The 16,862-nt window shown below is 51.0% G+C and overlaps 7 protein-coding genes across 7 annotated transcripts; 3 read left to right on the forward strand and 4 right to left on the reverse strand.

Annotated features, from left to right (window-relative positions):
• The first annotated feature begins 181 nt into the window (after window positions 1–181).
• BDV17DRAFT_252492 (uncharacterized protein) lies at window positions 182–768 on the forward strand. The gene is made up of 3 exons (XM_073756561.1): window positions 182–290; window positions 374–448; window positions 539–768. Exons 1-3 carry the CDS (start codon window positions 282–284, stop codon window positions 689–691), a joined length of 237 nt encoding a protein of 78 aa, XP_073619784.1. The 5' UTR covers window positions 182–281; the 3' UTR covers window positions 692–768.
• A 1,126-nt stretch (window positions 769–1,894) lies between these two features.
• Window positions 1,895–3,650, reverse strand: BDV17DRAFT_144052 (DUF92 domain-containing protein). The gene is made up of 4 exons (XM_073754349.1): window positions 3,386–3,650; window positions 3,102–3,325; window positions 2,630–2,996; window positions 1,895–2,561 (listed from the first exon to the last, which is right to left on the reverse strand). The coding sequence occupies exons 1-4, from the start codon at window positions 3,569–3,571 to the stop codon at window positions 2,238–2,240; spliced, it is 1,101 nt and encodes a 366-aa protein (XP_073619785.1). The 5' UTR covers window positions 3,572–3,650; the 3' UTR covers window positions 1,895–2,237.
• Window positions 3,651–9,504: 5,854 nt separating this feature from the next.
• BDV17DRAFT_279282 (cupin domain-containing protein) lies at window positions 9,505–11,422 on the forward strand (the record flags this gene model as incomplete). The annotated part of the gene is made up of 2 exons (XM_073759690.1): window positions 9,505–9,520; window positions 10,872–11,422. The coding sequence occupies 2 exons, from the start codon at window positions 9,505–9,507 to the stop codon at window positions 11,420–11,422; spliced, it is 567 nt and encodes a 188-aa protein (XP_073619786.1).
• A 74-nt stretch (window positions 11,423–11,496) lies between these two features.
• BDV17DRAFT_299475 (zinc-dependent alcohol dehydrogenase family protein) lies at window positions 11,497–12,794 on the reverse strand. Its single transcript, XM_073763881.1, has 3 exons — window positions 12,611–12,794; window positions 12,097–12,546; window positions 11,497–12,041 (listed from the first exon to the last, which is right to left on the reverse strand). The coding sequence occupies exons 1-3, from the start codon at window positions 12,747–12,749 to the stop codon at window positions 11,572–11,574; spliced, it is 1,059 nt and encodes a 352-aa protein (XP_073619787.1). The 5' UTR covers window positions 12,750–12,794; the 3' UTR covers window positions 11,497–11,571.
• Window positions 12,795–12,927: 133 nt separating this feature from the next.
• Window positions 12,928–15,418, reverse strand: BDV17DRAFT_144109 (peroxisomal copper amine oxidase). Its single transcript, XM_073754350.1, has 3 exons — window positions 14,812–15,418; window positions 13,517–14,767; window positions 12,928–13,461 (listed from the first exon to the last, which is right to left on the reverse strand). The coding sequence occupies exons 1-3, from the start codon at window positions 15,263–15,265 to the stop codon at window positions 13,103–13,105; spliced, it is 2,064 nt and encodes a 687-aa protein (XP_073619788.1). The 5' UTR covers window positions 15,266–15,418; the 3' UTR covers window positions 12,928–13,102.
• BDV17DRAFT_144117 (uncharacterized protein) lies at window positions 15,419–15,866 on the forward strand. Its single transcript, XM_073754352.1, has one exon. The coding sequence runs from the start codon at window positions 15,572–15,574 to the stop codon at window positions 15,794–15,796; it is 225 nt and encodes a 74-aa protein (XP_073619789.1). The 5' UTR covers window positions 15,419–15,571; the 3' UTR covers window positions 15,797–15,866.
• BDV17DRAFT_144113 (uncharacterized protein) lies at window positions 15,628–16,686 on the reverse strand. The gene has a single exon (XM_073754351.1). It carries the CDS (start codon window positions 16,473–16,475, stop codon window positions 15,936–15,938), a length of 540 nt encoding a protein of 179 aa, XP_073619790.1. The 5' UTR covers window positions 16,476–16,686; the 3' UTR covers window positions 15,628–15,935.
• Window positions 16,687–16,862: the final 176 nt, after the last annotated feature.

A 16,862-nucleotide genomic window follows, 5' to 3' on the forward strand; every position in this document is an offset into this window, starting at 1 on the left:
GTAGTATAGTATGGCTTCATATAGAGTTGTCGATCTCAAATAACATTTAAGGCCGGCTCCAGCCGCGGCATCCAGAATCCAGACCACCGGCTAGACAGAAAACGGGATAGCCTTCCGCGAGGGGCAAATCCGCCCAAAAGATAAGCAAAGGAAAAAAAAAAAATGAAAAACCTCACTCTCACTTTCCTTCTCTCCACATTAACACACCTCGGGGTCCTCATCTCATCGTTCTGCATTCAAAAACTCAAATCAGCCTCAGAAATCACAAAGCACAACTCACCATGGGCAACGTAAGCCACTCACTTACCCACCCCCAGCCCAGCCTCGGGTACCTTGTCTAGGCCCAAAAACACCCCCACTAATCAACCCCCAGGGAGCAAAAGCGGCCTCGAAGCGTGAGCGCAACGCAAAGGACACCAAGGGCGCGGGCAAGTCGCAGCTAAAGGCCGTATGTAGACTGACTAACCCTTTTCTCTTCTTCACTGCATGGCATGGCTCAGAAGTGTACCTTGACTCGTGCTTACGATGTGTTCTGTAGAACGAGGCAGCAAAAGACATCCAGTGCGTCGTGTGCCGCGCGACATTCCTCAAGACGACGAGGGGTCCGGCGCTCACGGAACACGCGGGGAATAAGCATAACAAGACGCTGCAGGATTGCTTCCCCGGGTTCGTGGAGGCGCCGAAGAAATGATCCTGGAGTCCGAAGTTTGGTGTCTGGATGCGACGATGGGCTACTGGGTGGAATGAGCATGTACCTTTTTTTTTTCTTTTTTCTTTTTTTTTTTTTTCTGTTTTCCTTATGCATTACCAGCGAAGATAATCAAGATATCAATTTGCTCTATTTACTATGGGCGTCCCCCCCTCTTGACGGTGCGGACGAATGGCAGTGATTGACGGGAAACGCAAAGACATCAAGAAAAGGACTTACCAACGAAACAAGGAGGCGCAGCATTTTGCAGGCTGTCTCTTGGCTGCCCACGTTCAAATCCAGTGATATCGATAGGCCCTCTCCTCTATCACTCGAGTACGCAATCGGAGAAATGGAGTGACATTGTGGGTGCGCGGAGGTCTTCAACCATTAAAGCACTCCCAAGAAAGCCGGAATCTCGGTCTCGAAGTCCGTTTGTACGCCGAAGTATTGGGCCTTCTTCGGTCATTTCCCCTCAAGGCTATATCTTATGACACATCTCACGAGCAAGCAGGATGAGAGCCTCTGTCGAAGAATTCGGGTTCAAAATTTGAACGGGGTTGAAGAAAGCTCTGGGGCCATTGAACGCAGGAGACCGCATTCCTCAACACGGGACGGCAATCGCGTGTCGTTGAAAAGCAGGAGATTCCGGTCATCAGCAGCTGGCGAACTCTGGTCAAGGTCTAGCCACCAGAGGACATCCTTCTGGCGGATTAGAGACACAATAAAGGGGCTCCGGTGGAAGTGCACTGCGGCGACGGTGTGGTGCCGATTGTCAGCTAGAAGCTAGCCCATCTCGTGGACTGTTCGAATCTGTTTCTGTGTAGCTCTACACACGTGGAATCGGTACACCGGTCAAATCACAATATTGACCAACTCCGCCGTGGCCTCTTCAAATCGATCGTCCGGCACAGCAAACTCAACTTCCTATAGGAGAAGACCATGGTTAGCGTATGCAACGAGCGAATGAGTCTGGGTGGACTGTGGGCTGGGTGACTTACGCGATACCCCGGCAGATCTCTCGCGAAATTTATCGCGTAGTGGAGAAGTCAATGAAGAGCAAAATCAGTAATGAGTTGAAGAAAGCGTGCGACTAATTGCTCGATAACGCATACGATGGCTTTTAAAGGACGTAAAGCAATACATAAAGCAGTTCCAGTGGCGTTAAAAGGACAAAAGGAGGAAGGATCCTAGCCAGGTGGCACCTGCTATGTTACTCCCAGCTTTTTAGAAAACCTGTTGGATTCGGGCCCTAACATGCTCTTTCTGCGTCGAAGGGAACATGGTGCATAATGGAAGCTAGAGCCTGAGACTATGCGTGACCAGGGGAGGCTAAATTGTCTTGCTTTATAAGTGGGCGTCCGGTTGCATGACACTACAACACTGAGTAATTACCCTAGTTACGTATGAGTTCTCTATGTTCGGCTGCGAGGAAGCGGAACCGCGCAAGTAGCATTGGAAGGGAAAATCCAGAAGGCTGGACAGAGATTAAATTGCTCTATTCTGCCTTGACTAGATCATCCAATAGATCGTAATATATTAGTCCGAACTAAGCAAAAGCTTCCAGAATCGACAAGTCCCAGACGTAAGTTGCGACCCCCATAGCCCCGACGCTCATAATGAGCGCCATCAAAACGTTCACGGCATTGTTATCCAGAATATCGCGCCCACTTTCCACACGGCGACTCTCATGCTGTGTCTCATCATCGCCCGTTGTCGACCCCGCTGATGTCCCCGTGGCTCTAGTTCCCTTCAACGCGGCCGCATTAGCGGCTGCCTCTGTATTGCGGAGCTGGGCGCCCGTTGTGTTAGCATAGGGTCTGGATATATCTGATGCGCCGCTGGGTTTGGTTGAGCCGGGGTGGAGAAGGACCTAGCGGCATTGTTGGTATTAAAAAGTAAAGAAACCGTAATTCGGTAATCAGTAGGGTAACAACGTACCTTCTGGCCTCCCGTCCCCTCGACAATCTTGCCACTCCGCTTGTCGACAACGCTGGCCTGGAGTAGCCCGCCCAAGACGCTATCTAGAATACTTCCAAATGTGCCCCATACCGTTGCCGCAAGGACCAGAATCACCCGCTCCTGTAGCGTGCTCGGGAAGGAGTTGCAAAATGGTAGCAGAATAGCGGAGGTGACCCCGATAGTAAAGGCGCCGAATGCGCCGGCCAGTAACCCGGTACCGGTTACACCGCCATTCGTGCCCGGAGGAACGATCCGGAGGGTAGGGGAGATGATGAGGCGGGGTTTCGATTTCGAGAGGATGCCGAGTTCGGAGGAAAACGTATCGGCTGCGACGGCGGCATAGTTACTGCATGTCAAGAAATGTTAGTATATAACCGCAGGCTATAGCTGTAGCTGTAGCTGGAGCTGGAGCTGGAGCTTGAGCTGTGATTGTGGTTGTGGTGGAGCGTACGCGATAATCCCAACGACAAGCAAATCCGCCGCATGACGACCGTTGGAGAAACATTCCGCCGCCGGACCGTCCACCTTGTTATTCGCTAGAACCCAGGCATGTGCAAGACTGAGAACGGACGCAACAATCGAATTCGCGAGGACCTGGATGTGTGTTCGGGCACCTTCACCGCCATGAGAGCCCGTCGCGGAGAGCGTAAGCTGGGCCTTGATGTCATGTTTCACCTGTGACAGGTTCGGCGTTAGCGCGGCACGTTTTGGGGAGGGAGACCAAGGAGTACGCACCTTTGTTGCTTTCGTACCGCCGACATAGAAAACCAGGAGCAGAAACAGCGGCAGCGACCAGGGGTTTATGGCGTGCGCGACAGCTGTTATAGCTGCTGCCACGAGGCCGACTGGCGTAAGCGAATTGCGGGACCACGCGCGGTGGAGGAGTGCCGCGATAATTGGGACAGAGAGATATGGTTTCATGGTGAGGAGTGAGGCAGTCACAGCATGAGAGAAGGAAAATAGGAGGAAATGGTAGTCATGGCTGAGGGTGAGATTTAAATAAGAATTGGCTGAGGTGTGACAGGTGGGGCGGGAGCTGAAGTGCTGAAGCTATTTATCGATAAGGTCCCTTATGTAAGCATCCTGGAGGTCCCTGCCCCGACGATTGCCTCATCAGTAGGCCTCTTTCTGATTCCACCGACAATCGACATGCTCCCAGTCAATATGGAGTTGCTGCTTCCTTAGGGTCAACATCATTTTAGCAGCTCAAAGTCGATAAAGGCAAGAGGAAGGATGAAGCCAGAAGTCAAAAGGTATATCCTGCAGAGGCCCGAACTTAATAACTTGAAGGCTGACAGCCCTTCTGTCTCACTGCCAGAAATTCTTGCTCCTGAAGTTATTCAAATTAGATTAAAAACAGTATGATTTTATTGTGTGGTCCTACTGAACAGCAGCATGTCTCTGTGCGCCGGCTCTGGACCTCATTTATCCTGGAGGCGAATGAACTCTTATTTCTTTAGCACGCAAAAAGATAGTTGTGGGCTGCATAAATCCTACCTTTAGTGCCCGTATAAACATCTCAACCCAGAGGAGTTTTCATATTGACCTTTGCATTGGAGTCAGACAGCACTGGCATGGAATCAAGCTGACCATATTAGGCTGCCCAGGACAATGATGTTTGACCGTGGATATCCGGCTTATTGACTGTAGCTTCACGTCTAATAAGTAATAGCTGGATGAGCTGCGTATGTCCCTTTAAAGAAGCAAACGAGTATCCTACAAGGACCCTTCTTGTCAGCATAGTAAAACACGAGAACCATAAGTGGTAGCCTCTGATGATAGCAGAAAGATAAATGTTAACAGAAGCTTGAACCAGGTTAAGACAAAGATTCTGGCCCGACAGCCTGGCACATGCCATGTGGGTTGATTTACCTAGCGGGCAAGCAGCAGAAACCGGGTTCAAAAATTTGATCTCGTATAGGGCAAGGTAGTTGTCCTAATATCTGGACACCCTCGCCACGGATGACCAAAGATTTTATCTCGTCTCGACTGAGAGACGTGTCACCTTCTGGACTATTGGTGTAGGTAGCGCATGCGAACTGCTTGCAGTTGCAGCGCTCACATGAGATGCGCCCTCTCGATCGTTGATGACCTGCAAGGGCGATTGGTTGTCTTTCTCCATCTTCCTGTTAGGACGATGCGTCGCTAGTTAGGGCTGAGTGGTCACGTATGGATCCATAGCTTGCACGGCATTTTCTTCTAGTTGGCGTATAAGTAAGCCCAGAGTCCGAGAATTTCTGGCGAGTAATTGCTCACCGTAAGTAGGTTTAGAAGAGCAGATTGCCTATTTTCAGTTAGTTCTAGTAGCCTCGTAGTTAGTATTTCTTATGTTTCAATGAATCAAATTCCGGAAGACTTCTACTCGATTCACGAATAGCGTTATCTTGATATTGTAGAAGACTGGCCAAACAGTAACGTCAATGGCAAACGCGCTACGTACTAAGCAGTTCGCTCCCTAGAACTCTATTGCAGTTCCGTTCCCCACTGCACAGGAACTAGGTTTTTGACCAAGAACCAAACATTCGGGCTGGCAAGCCTGCCCCAGAGCGCTAGTATTTTGTGCATGCAAGTAAAGTCAAATATACCCCGAGTCCCATGGGTGTTTTCAGTCCAGCGTCGACGAGCATCCGTATTCCATCCCGAGGGAACCTTCTTACGCAGGGTTGTCCAATCCGTTCATGTCGAACATCAGCCTTGTACAACCTGACGATATCGGGCCACTACCAATTCAGGATTACCATGGGGAAATTGAGGGTTAATACCATCGCCGGAGATGATATTCAAGATATTTACAAAACCTATTAGCTAACGCCAACAAAGCATACTTCGAGGTCTGTGCGTCCCAAGGATCCATCCAGATTGTTCCAGGTTGGCACAAACTAATCTTCCTGCACGTCAGACCATTCTTGATAGGTCCAGCGCACCGTCGCTTATTTCTTCCTGGCGTACCTGCCTAAATCTGACAGACGCAGAAGAACCTCTATTTTTCGGCCAAGTGCGGGGTGAGAGAGCTTTCTTGCATAAACCTGGCGATTACACGCCGCTGAGCTTGCAGAGGAATAACATGACCATATCGCATGACCCACAATGCTGTCAAACTCAGGACAGGGATACTCTCCTTAGACTTTTACTATGAAAAAGAATTTCCTGCTTCCTGTATCAAGCGGCATAAGAAGGCCCATTAACCACCGGTCTGCTGGGCCCGGGCTCCATGGAATTTTCACTTACTCAGAGAAGAGCCTACAATCATCATCCCATTACTGTCTAGCCCTAATCAAGCCCAAGAAATACTAAGCACTCATCGCCGTGCAACATCATGCTATATCTAGTTATCCTTATCCTCTCTCTTACTATACCAAGTTCAGCCCTTCCCCCCGCTATGTCTCAGAACCGCGCTGGCCTGTAAGCTCCAGATCCTAGCTTGAGGCATCCTCCACCCTCCCCCAGTCCTTTCTCGCCTGGCGGACTGTTCCAGCTTTCAACGGGCCACTGTGACTCACGCCCCAACGTGAGTAGCTACCTACTACCATATACGCGTAGCCTTCTGGTCCATTGAAACGGCACCGGCTAACCCTAGCACAACACAATAACTGAAACCGCCACCACCGTAACCGTAACCGTCACCGTAACAGACGCCGGACCCGCTGACCACCGCGTCCCCCACAGGCGCCAAACAACCGTCACGCCGACAGCAAACCCAACGTACCTGTCCGGACCTTGCCGACAACCCGGCGCATATGCAAGCGCCTGCTCCTGCCTCGGTATAACAGCAACAACAATCGTCACCGTCAGCGATCAGTTATGCGTTTTAGCCGCGCCTGCGCTGCATCCCCGCTGGACCGTGCGTGCGTTATCGATATACATGGTGACAACTTCTGCACCATCGACTTCGAGTGCAATGGCCCGATTTGTTCGAGCAATAGTGACTGTGCCCCGGGCACTAAGTGCTGGGCTACGGAGAATTGCTGCTTTGAGAGAATTATTGTGCGCCGGAGGCTGATCCGTCGAACTGTGCCTAGATTTGGAGCGTGGGGTTGGTGGTTGGTGTTCCTGGTGTCGCAAGTACGTGACGACGGGAGTGCCGATAGCTTTCTTTTTCAGGAACTTGAATAGGTATGTAGTTTAGCTGCGGGAGTTGCTTTGATAGCAGTTGGCCATGGTACATGTGTGTATACTCTGTGGTTTGCAGTGAAGACCTTGCAGAGCCCGTCACGCGTCTCAGGGTTGATTCCGTCGAGAACGAGATTTTCTTGAACAATGAGTATATGACGGCGCATTAAAGCAGATCGACATCTGCCTATTCTCCAGGTATAATTAAATAACGAATTCATTTTATTTCTTGCCAAATCCAAGATTGGCTGTACTGCAAAGACATTGGGTGTCCAGACGCAAATCATTCAGCAGTGAAGCTCACTCACCCCGGCCTGATTCGAGGTGTTGACGCAAGTTTCGCCGACAAAGATTCATCAGGTGAAATGAACTGTCTCATTGTCTGATTACCTGCCATCGGAGACTAAACATCGGACGTCGGGGCACTCAGTTCGCTGGCTGGATTACTCCGCATCGGTGGCGAGAAGTGGGTGCCTCTGAAAAACCTCGAAGGTTCAGGAAACCGTTAAAGAGTCATGATTGCTTACATGCTCAATATATGGCGTCCGTTTCTTTGAGTTTGGTGATGAGAAGCCTATCACCCCAAAGCGGTTGCTGAAGCGGCTGCCTAGCCCTAAGATAACCGGACACCACGGCCGCTAGCAGCAGCACATCCAAAGCCCTCAAAGGCTAGATTGGACTGCAGCAACCGCACACTCGCGTTAATCGGGAGTGCCCTAGAGTTAGCTAGGTGATGGAATCCGTCGTCCGAGTTTATAGTCACGTCCGCCAAACGCGACGCTCTTTCTTGCAGCAAACACACATTATACGGCAATTGGAAAGCTATTTGAGGCTGTCCTGAAATGGCGCTCTATAGTGGAGTGATTTCTAGAAGAAGCACATTGGCCTTTTCTTGAGTGACCCAACACAAATAGAGAAAAGAGCTCGGGGACAACCTGCCGCCTATCAAAGCACGGCCAATCTCGCCAAGCAAGAGGATGGTCCCCGCGTCCTTTGACAACCCTCGTACAAATGGGGTCTCCAATAAATCACTTTTATGAAGCCCTGTTCTGGTCACAAAGACCAGAGCTCATCAATCGCCGCTGGCCTTGGATAGAATCTTGTATGATGCGGACACGAAAGTGCACCTTGCAACGGGTCTTCGGGGACTGTATATGTCTGCGAACACAACACCAAGCAAGGAACATCAACCGGGACGGGACATCCTGGCCAGGCTACCTCTGAGCCTGATCGGCCATGATGGCTACCGCTTTCCTTGACTGTATGCCTGTGCTTAATGAACTGACATGGGCAAATGTTCGACAAGCGGAATACAGCAGCGTGTTGAGGACTAGCTCTCCCATAAGTCCCGCACATTTGTGATCCTATATCTATGAGGGAGGGGAGGGGCGCACACTCTTTTCTGAACCCGAAGAGCCTGTTTGCTTACGAAGAAGATGTTCAGATGGGGCTGCCACTGACGCGTCAACGACGAGGACCCCTTGTACGCAGTCGAGACGACAAGATGTTTACGGACTGTCCACTTTGCGCAGGCTGCTGTCTTCGCTATTTCAGTGTCTACCTCTATTAATCCTTTTTACCTGCTCCTTCAGCCGCTGGGCTGGATAGATAGCCTAGAACCTGGGAATGCAACCTTCTTGCTACTTTGAAGTGCATATCACGTAGCTGTACACTACCGTAGCTTCTGCTAGCCTGTTAACGTGTAATACCTCATGTATTCTTTGTCCAGTTGTGCCGTTGAAGCCGCCCACTACAGATTCCACATATATCCTAGAAAGTGCCAGAATGTCAGGGAAAGCATTTGATCAGAGTCTCGAGAACATTAGAGTAAATTCCCCAACGTAAACCCCCTCCTGATTTCAATGCGTACTTTCAGAGTCATTGGAAGTCTGTAGACCTAGGTTTGAAGTCCGGCTAACCGTAGTAATAGGGAACATACATCTACGTCTACAATGTGTGAGGGCAGTGCTGACAGGGTAAGCCATCTCAAGCCGGCAGACATTTTCTTCCTGTAGCAGTTCTATATTTACCCGAGGATGAGGTTCCACGCTTCGGGGTTCGGCCACTAGACTCTGATGCAGATATCCGAGTCTGAGGGGAGAGTGATAAAGGTATCTATGAATTGGTGCATGTATTCATACCCTGTCTTCATCACGAGTGAGGCTTAGGAAATGAGTCCCTTTCGAATTGTAGTATGTTAATGAAACTGATATCCACTGATGATTTACAGACAAGTTAGGCGTGAAGACTAGGTGACATCAGGGTAGGGTTATCCTGTGAAGATTTCTTTGTCTTCCCTGGCTAAAGTGCATCCAGACTGATCTATACAGTAAAGGAGACTTTGAGTGCCCTGCCACATATGTTTCGTGAATTAGCATTCATTTGACCATGGTCTTGGCGTCTGTTCCTACAGTAGCCACTGGCTATGTAACGCTATATTCACTATTCCTTCACTTATGTCTTCTCTTTTCTTGTCACGCTCCCACTGACTCACGTATTCCCAGTAAACGTGCCCACTGAAGTCCTCGTCAAGCGAGTCCTGGAGAAGGATAAATAGATACCTATTTCCCCCGGATTCTCAACCATCCATCATCCCAACTCGCCAGGCCTCTCTTTCTCCCACTCGATCATTGATCATCAATCTCGAAGCTCATCGAACTTCTCAATCTTCTCCAACTCGCAACTTCTCAACCGCCAGAATGCGTTTCCTCACCATCACCTCTCTCATGGCTGCCCTCGCCGCCATGGTCTCTGCCGTAAGTACCCCCCCCCCCAGCTACCCCAGAAAAATATCCAGACATACTAACCTATTATCTAGCACGACGTCAACTGCTGGGGCAAAGCCCTCCACCCACCTCGCGACGACGTCGAGAAGGCAATCCACTTCTTGGACAGAGTCATCTTCAACACTCCCCACAACGCCCTCCCTCCCATAGCCAAGGCCGAGGCCCGCTCCTGCTCGGAGCAGTACTGCCACGACAAAGTCAGCATTCGCTTCTGCAATGAGGACAACGTTATCAAATACATGAAGCTCCAGAATGTCCGTGACAGCGTTCGTGTGCTTTCGACTGAGTGCCAGGCTGATTATAAGGGCAAAAGGGTTGCTGGTGGGGTAGTTGATCACCCTGACAAGTGGAATGTTGTTGTCCAAGCCGAGGACAAGTGCTAGGTAGACTGGTCTTCCGAGGCTGCTGCTGCTTTGATCTGATATTGCCGTGTCACGCTTCCTGTTCTCTGCGGTAGACTGGACTGGGCGTTCGGATTTCAGATTTGATCTCGGATCGCCCGCTTGACCTTTTTCTTTACTTCCTTTTCTTTTCCATCGAGTGGCTCCCCAACAGACCGCAGTTCTTTTCGGCATGCCGTGTCAAGGGGGTTCGATAGGATGACGTATTGATGGGATTTGCATACTATTCTACTAGCTTCTTAGCCCTCATGTGTCTTTAAAATTCCCTTGAATTTGATGTCGCTTTTTGGAAACCTACTACGCTATCTACCGTAAATCTCAGTAAAGCTGATCTGTAGTTCCTCCTCCTTGCATTCGTCGAGACCTTTGTGAGGAAATTCTTGTCATCGACCCCGCTTCTCATCCACCGCGCCTAGCGCCCTGGATCCGTAAATGGTCAATTAGCCCTAACTTCCCCAGCATCCCCAAGCTTCGTTCCAGCTACAGCAGAACCCGCTAAAAGTTTTCCCCCAAAGTGTTGAGACAGAGTGCAGCTGACGAATAAAATTTGACCCCGAGCCACAAAGTTCAATCGGAGTATTTCGACTCCGGAATGCACGTAACACCGCAACTCTCAATGCGGGCCTCATGCATGCATTATTCCTGCATCGCCAACTGGCTGCTGCCTTGCTGATGCCGGACACTGGTCACTTTCTTTGCTTCTTTTGACCGCAGACTGGATGAGGGGCAGATAGGTCTTACTGAGTCGAAGTGGTGCATATAAGACTCGGGTCTCCCAGTGTATTTCCGTCTTTTTCGTGAATTATCCTCCTCTACTTTGCTCGCTTTGCATCTAACATAAAACGATCTATCTATCCATTACATATACTATCAAGCCCAAGTATACCCGAATAATGTCCTCACAACCCCAAACCCCCAACCCAGGCCAACTCTCCCCCCTCCGGCCGATAACCCGCTACATAACCGGGCACACACCCGCCGGCCTCGCAACAATCCACACCGAGAACCCCGCCATCTGGTCCCCATTCGAAAACAACAGCATGGCATTCACAGTCCCCTACACAACATCCTCCTTCCCTGCGGACCTAAACGCCGACGCCGACATAGCGACCCACGAATCCCTCATGAGCACGGGGAACCTCGGCCTCGTGAACCCTGGCGGAACAGTCTGTCGAATCGTGGACTTTGCGCCCCGCGGAAGGCCGATTATGCATCGGACGCAGAGCCTCGATTATGGGATTGTGCTGGAGGGGGAGATTGAGATGGCTCTGGACAGTGGGGAGAAGAGGATCCTGAGAAAGGGGGATGTGGCGATTCAACGGGGGACAATGCATGCTTGGTTTAATCCTAGTGAGACGGAGTGGGCGAGGGTAGTTTTTGTGTTGCAGGAGACGAACCCCTTATCTGTGGGCGGGAGGGAGTTGGGGGAGGATTTGAGTAATACGGTTACGGGGGATATTAAGCCTAGTCGGTAGGTGGACTTTCAGGTATGGATTGTTGGAATTGGGGGCTTGGGTTGGATTGAACGGGTAGTTTGGATGGATGTGTCGATGTTTGACAGGACAACGGTCTATTCTCACAATTGTCTGGAATACTTATCTATATCTCCAGTTGTTGCTTACATTCAAGCAACCTTAATAACAACCTTCCCAAAATGACTCCCCGTCGCCAAAAACCGAAACGCCTCCTTCGCCTCCCCAAACCCAAAAACCCTGTTAACAACAGGCCGAATAGCATGCTTCTCATAAAATCCAATCATCTCCTCAAACCGATCACGAGGCCCATTGATAATCCCCTTAAGCGTAACGTTCCTCCGCAGAGCCAATAGGTTGACGTTCGTGCGGTCATCAGCTGCATCAACTTTACCAGATAGATACCCGATGCAGTCGATTAGTCCGCCCCAGGCGATACAGTCGAAGCTCTTCTTTAGCGTTTGCGCGCCGCCAGTTTCGAGGATTATGTCTGCACCATGGTTGTCGGTTAGCCGCATGACTTCTTCTTCCCAGGAGGGATTGGTGCGGTAGTTTATTGTGTAGTCGGCGCCGAGCTTCTTGGCCTGCGAGAGCTTTTCGTCGGAGGAGGATGTGATGATTACTGCACCTCTATCAGCGTCTCCTTAAGAGTTAGATCAATGGAGGGAAAGACAAACCTTTAGCCCCCGCCGCGTGCCCAATCTGCAGCCCCGAGACCGCAACCCCCCCAGTCCCCTGAAGAAGAATATACTCCCCCTCCCCACCAGCACTCCCCATAGGCCGGAACCCATTAATCGCCATCCAAGCCGTAACAGCCGCAATGGGCAGGGTGCTCGCTTCCTCATCGCTCATGTAGCTGGGCGCCCTGACAAGCGCGTGCTCGGGAAAAGCGCGGTACTGCGCCAGGACGCCGGGCTGCGGGAGGCCCATGCCCGACGCCATCATCTTCTCGACGACCTGCCCGGTTTGATGGTCGGGCAGGAAGGTTGAGAGAACCCGGTCGCCTTTCTTCCATGCCGAGACGCCCTCGCCGACTTCGGTGACGACGCCGCACATGTCGCTGCAGGGGACGAGGGAGGTTTTGTCTTGGCTGACGGATTTGTGGTGATTATATTCGCCGCTGCAGACTGGATTGTTGTTGTCAGTGGGCGTGGCCGGGGCGGGAATTTTGGGGTGTGGTAGGTTAGGTACCTTCAAAATCGCGATAATTGAGCGACACAGCGCGGATCTCAACGAGGACTTCGCCCTTGCCGGCTGTGGGCTTGGGGGCATCGCTGAGTTGCAGCTTGTCGATGCCGTCGAGGGAGGTGGTCCATTGTTGGATTGACATTGTTGCTGCTTTGTTCAACACAAGACAAGATAATGGGAATGTGAATGGTTTGATCTTATCAGCGGGGAGCTCGGAGCTTGAAGAGAATGACCTCACTTTATGTAGGAAAGGCCAATTATTAATCGAAACAGCCGAGAGCTGGTTCTGCCCCACTAACTGCTTAGCATGATTCAAGTTGAAGAACTTGGCAGATCAGTAAGAACTGTATTGCCCTTAAGGTTTGGATGAAAAAAGGTAGATACAGGCAGTGAAAGTAACTAAGTGAAACGAAACGCCTACATACAAGAAAAGAAAATGCGTCACTTGCGTCCACAGCATAACTCATTACCCTCAGACTTATCTCCCATTCCAACCTAAACATAAACACTCGACCCATCCGGCGAAGCCTTCTTCGCAGAACACCCGCAAGCACCACTGCCAGCTTTAACCTGGGTTGGCGTCCTCGCGAAACTAGGCGGGACATCGAGGACGGGGTTGCGGGTAAAGAAGTTCCGCGGCCTGAGGAGCACGGTCATCGGCTCAGCAGGCATGATGGGGAAATCCTCGGGGCTGGGGAAGTGCGTTAACCCGAATGTGTGCCAGAGGACGACGTCGGTGTTGTCGATGGATGCTTGCGGCCCAGCGGCTTCGATCCATGCGGGGAGACCTTGAGATGGTTCGCCGGAGGTTTGGGGGACGTGGCGGCCTGCGGGGTGGATTTGGTCGTCGGAGTCTGGTAATTTTGTTAGCCATGGGGAATTTTGGAAGGAGGAAGGTGGCTGGCTTACAATTTGTAACGTGGACAGCATGTCTAGCGAATCCGGCGCGCTTCCAAACGAGACCGCCCTCCTTGGGTAAGAGGGGCGGAACCTCGCGGCTAACAAGCTTGTACGAGACAGGTTTCTTGCTATAAGGATTGAGCTTGTTTGTGTTTTGGATTTCCCAAGTACGGCTGGTAGAGCCGTCGTAATCGGACATTGCTTCTCGAGGAGTCGTGAACTTGGTCTTCTTCGCGTAAAAGGCGTTTCCGTATTTATTCTCAGCCGATCCAACTTCTCCAGGACCACGGACGGCATCGACTTGGAAAACGGTGTTGTTGGGCCCGTCGACGTTGGCATCGACTCGGAGACAGAAGAGGTGCTGGTGGTTGTGAGCGTTGACGCCCGGGTAGACCTCTGTGCCCCAGCCGTGGGTGTCCTCGTCGGGGTTCATAGAGTAGGTGTTTAGGATACCGGTCAGCTTGACGTCGAGCTGAACGGTGCCATCTTGGTGGAAGATCCAGTAAACGCAGTATTCGTAGTTGGCGGCTGTGAAGATGTGGGAGATGACGAGTTTGCGCCCACGGGTCACGATCATGGACTCGTCGCGGAAGTCGGTGTGCTTGTAGAGGATACCGGCGTCTTCTTCGTGAATGCAGATGGCATTCTTGACGATTGTGCTGGCTCCGGCACGGTTGACGAATGCGGCGTCCATGTAGTGGATTGCACCTTTGCAGTCGCAGCCGAGAGACAGACTGTTGGTCATGTAACCGCCGCCGTACTCGCCCAGGTCAAAAGCGTGCTTGCGCTGGTGGGGGTGCTCTGGGTTTCCATATGGGACAACCATCTCGGCGAGTGAAAGTCGGTAGAAAACGTCACGAATGTTGCCTCTATCGTTGTACGTAATGTTGTTGAGCACAATACCCTCGCGGTAGTTGAAGCCAACATGGATGCTCCAGTTTTGCCAATCAATCGTGCGTCCCTTGACGTTGAAGGATACTCCTTCAGGCTGAATGATGTGAATTGGCTTCAAGTCTGTCCTGTATCCACCTTCCTTCTCAACAGACTCTACGTGGTAGTTGTTGGGAGCAGCTTTGCTAAGAGGTCGTCGCACCGGCGGAATATCAATATGAATGATTGACTTCGTCTCTGCGTTGTAGATGGGGCAGAAGTCAAGGGGGTAGGTGTATTGAGAGTCATCAGGGTGCGGCCGGTAGTACATGAGAGCTTGTTGTAGCCGAACATCAGTGCCGAAGCGCTCGTCGTATCCGATTGTCCAGGCTACGGCTGTTAGTTAAGTTCGAATATAGCCGCTTTTAACTTACGATCACAGTAAACCTTGTCCATATCTTCCTTGGGAATACCAAGAATCCCGCACTGCTCGATGACCTTCGGGTCCTTGCGAACAATGAACTCCACCTCCTGCAAATCCTCCATCGTGATGAGAGGCTGAACGCCAGGAGTATGGTTCCATTCGAGAATCTTCTTGGCCTCGAGATCGACAACGCCATCGTAAATCTTACCCCCAGGAGCAATGACAACGACGTCGGCAGCACGTGTAGGACGAGGAGCCTTGTCAGGGCTCGCAAGCCAAGCCATCATTTGCTCCTTGCGGGGCTCGTAGAGGGTGATTGCGTTGAAGTTAACTTTGCCATGCTCCTTGCGGATGATGGCAACGGCGGTATCGATCTCGGTAGTCGTGAGGGGGTCCAATGGATGTGGAGGAGGCGATGAGGCGCTTACCTGAAGGGTCAGTTGCTGGAGTCGGTCGAGAACCATTGTGATGTGTTATCGGGGTATATCAAATGCGGGGGAGGATGAAGGGAGGTGTGGAAGAAAGTCGTTGACACAACCGGGTCGACACCACAGTGGCAGGCAACCACAAACTGAATGACAGTGGCAACGAAATCAAAAGATGTCAAGTCCCCAATGAGGGGAAAGGGCCATTTATAAAGCATCCGACGCAGCATCGTGACTCTCCAAGGCAAGTCCAGAGAGGACGATAAGAAGCGAGGCCGATAAGATACGTGGATCTGGCGCGGATTCCTTCTCCTAATCGGGGTTAGCGTGCGCCCTCGTCGTCGCATGCCCCAAACAGCAGTCCGACCCTGTCTTCGTCTTCACTCACTGGCTGCTTGGCTTGCAGAGCTTACGAGATGCACTTATTCATGGCCCAGAGAACAAAATCAACATTGGCTGACCCTTGGTGGGCTGAGATCATCCGATTCGCGAGTAGGGTTTGTGACAGCAATGGTGCAACTCATTGTAGCTACTCCGCATTTCGGCTACACCCCAGAGCATGACAGATGAGGCTGAACTCTCTATCGACGAGTTATTGTGCTAGACGACCAAGTATACTCTCGCTTCGATATTCGTGAAACATCCCTTTCCTCTTAGCTTCTCGCCGTTGTCGCGTGCTCGACACTGAGTATACAAGCGGTGGTGCTATTTATATATAGCTTCGGTGAAACGAGGGCATCCACGTCAATCGACTTTTAACCAGCCAGAGAATACCCCTACGGTAATCGCATTTGTCGAGATTATGATATCGGATAGACAAATAGTCACCGCTCCGTGCTGGATTTGATAGCTCTTTGGTTTGCGGAGAAGCTCCCTGGCGGTCGGACCGTGTCACAAGGGATGATCGGCAAACAAGTAATTGAGTCTCGAATCTCATTGAGTGTACGAAGAAGGGCGCAGCCAGAATGTCAGGAACCTTGGGGTATTTGCGCAGCAATGTCCGCAAGGAACCGGCATGACGAAGCGCATTGCCGGAACGCCGAGAGTCTAACATAGACAGTTCTGGTTCTCGCTCAGACGCTAGGCCCGCGCAGGAGGTGAAAGGATTGAACCCGACAGCTTGTCTTGAAGCTTGTCCTCTTCTAGATCGACCACGCCCATCACATTTGGCAGAAATTTGAATCAGGAACCGCCGAGTCAGGAACAGGAAGCTGCACGCCTCACGATCGAGCGACCGTCGGACGGTCATGCTTAAACCTGAGAGTAAGACGGCGTTCGCGCATCATGACTTTCACGGAGCACCAAACAGTTAACGTAATCAGGGGTCGTCCGATCGCCCCTCCAAAGTCCACGCGTCGTTCTCAACGTAGCTCTTCAACCAACCACCATGCCACCAAATCGCAAGAATTCTCGCCAAAATCTAGTTAAGCAAGAGGGCTAGATCCAACTTGTTATTCAAGCTTTAAAGAACGAAATTCGCGCGATTAATCCTGCAGTAACTGCTTTAATATCCTATACGGAATACTTCGCGGCCGTGTCAACGGCCACGAATTTGAAATAGAATACTATAACTATAACCTCCAACTATCTAAAATTCAAGAGGCTTTAATAAAGTAGATTATACCCAGAGATATAC

The sequence above is a fragment of the Aspergillus undulatus genome (assembly GCF_047715775.1).
Source record: "Aspergillus undulatus strain CBS 261.88 unplaced genomic scaffold BDV17scaffold_4, whole genome shotgun sequence".
In the NCBI taxonomy this organism is placed as follows: Eukaryota; Fungi; Ascomycota; class Eurotiomycetes; order Eurotiales; family Aspergillaceae; genus Aspergillus; species Aspergillus undulatus.

Excerpts from the sequence above, each read along its gene's own strand:
- BDV17DRAFT_252492 (XM_073756561.1), top strand. Across the intron at positions 449-538 it reads GCAAGTCGCAGCTAAAGGCC|AACGAGGCAGCAAAAGACAT; the intron begins GTATGTAGACTG and ends TGTGTTCTGTAG.
- BDV17DRAFT_144052 (XM_073754349.1), bottom strand. The coding sequence starts at position 3,571 with ATGAAACCATATCTCTCTGTCCCAATTATCGCGGCACTCCTCCACCGC. Across the intron at positions 2,997-3,101 it reads CTTGTCGTTGGGATTATCGC|TAACTATGCCGCCGTCGCAG; the intron begins GTACGCTCCACC and ends CTTGACATGCAG. Across the intron at positions 2,562-2,629 it reads AGGGGACGGGAGGCCAGAAG|GTCCTTCTCCACCCCGGCTC; the intron begins GTACGTTGTTAC and ends CAATGCCGCTAG.
- BDV17DRAFT_299475 (XM_073763881.1), bottom strand. The coding sequence starts at position 12,749 with ATGTCAATCCAACAATGGACCACCTCCCTCGACGGCATCGACAAGCTG. Across the intron at positions 12,547-12,610 it reads CAATTATCGCGATTTTGAAG|TCTGCAGCGGCGAATATAAT; the intron begins GTACCTAACCTA and ends ACAACAATCCAG. Across the intron at positions 12,042-12,096 it reads GCACGCGGCGGGGGCTAAAG|TAATCATCACATCCTCCTCC; the intron begins GTTTGTCTTTCC and ends ATAGAGGTGCAG.
- BDV17DRAFT_144109 (XM_073754350.1), bottom strand. The coding sequence starts at position 15,265 with ATGGTTCTCGACCGACTCCAGCAACTGACCCTTCAGGTAAGCGCCTCA. Across the intron at positions 14,768-14,811 it reads GGACAAGGTTTACTGTGATC|CCTGGACAATCGGATACGAC; the intron begins GTAAGTTAAAAG and ends TAACAGCCGTAG. Across the intron at positions 13,462-13,516 it reads TGCTGTCCACGTTACAAATT|ACTCCGACGACCAAATCCAC; the intron begins GTAAGCCAGCCA and ends CAAAATTACCAG.
- BDV17DRAFT_144117 (XM_073754352.1), top strand. The coding sequence starts at position 15,572 with ATGCCCCAAACAGCAGTCCGACCCTGTCTTCGTCTTCACTCACTGGCT.
- BDV17DRAFT_144113 (XM_073754351.1), bottom strand. The coding sequence starts at position 16,475 with ATGACCGTCCGACGGTCGCTCGATCGTGAGGCGTGCAGCTTCCTGTTC.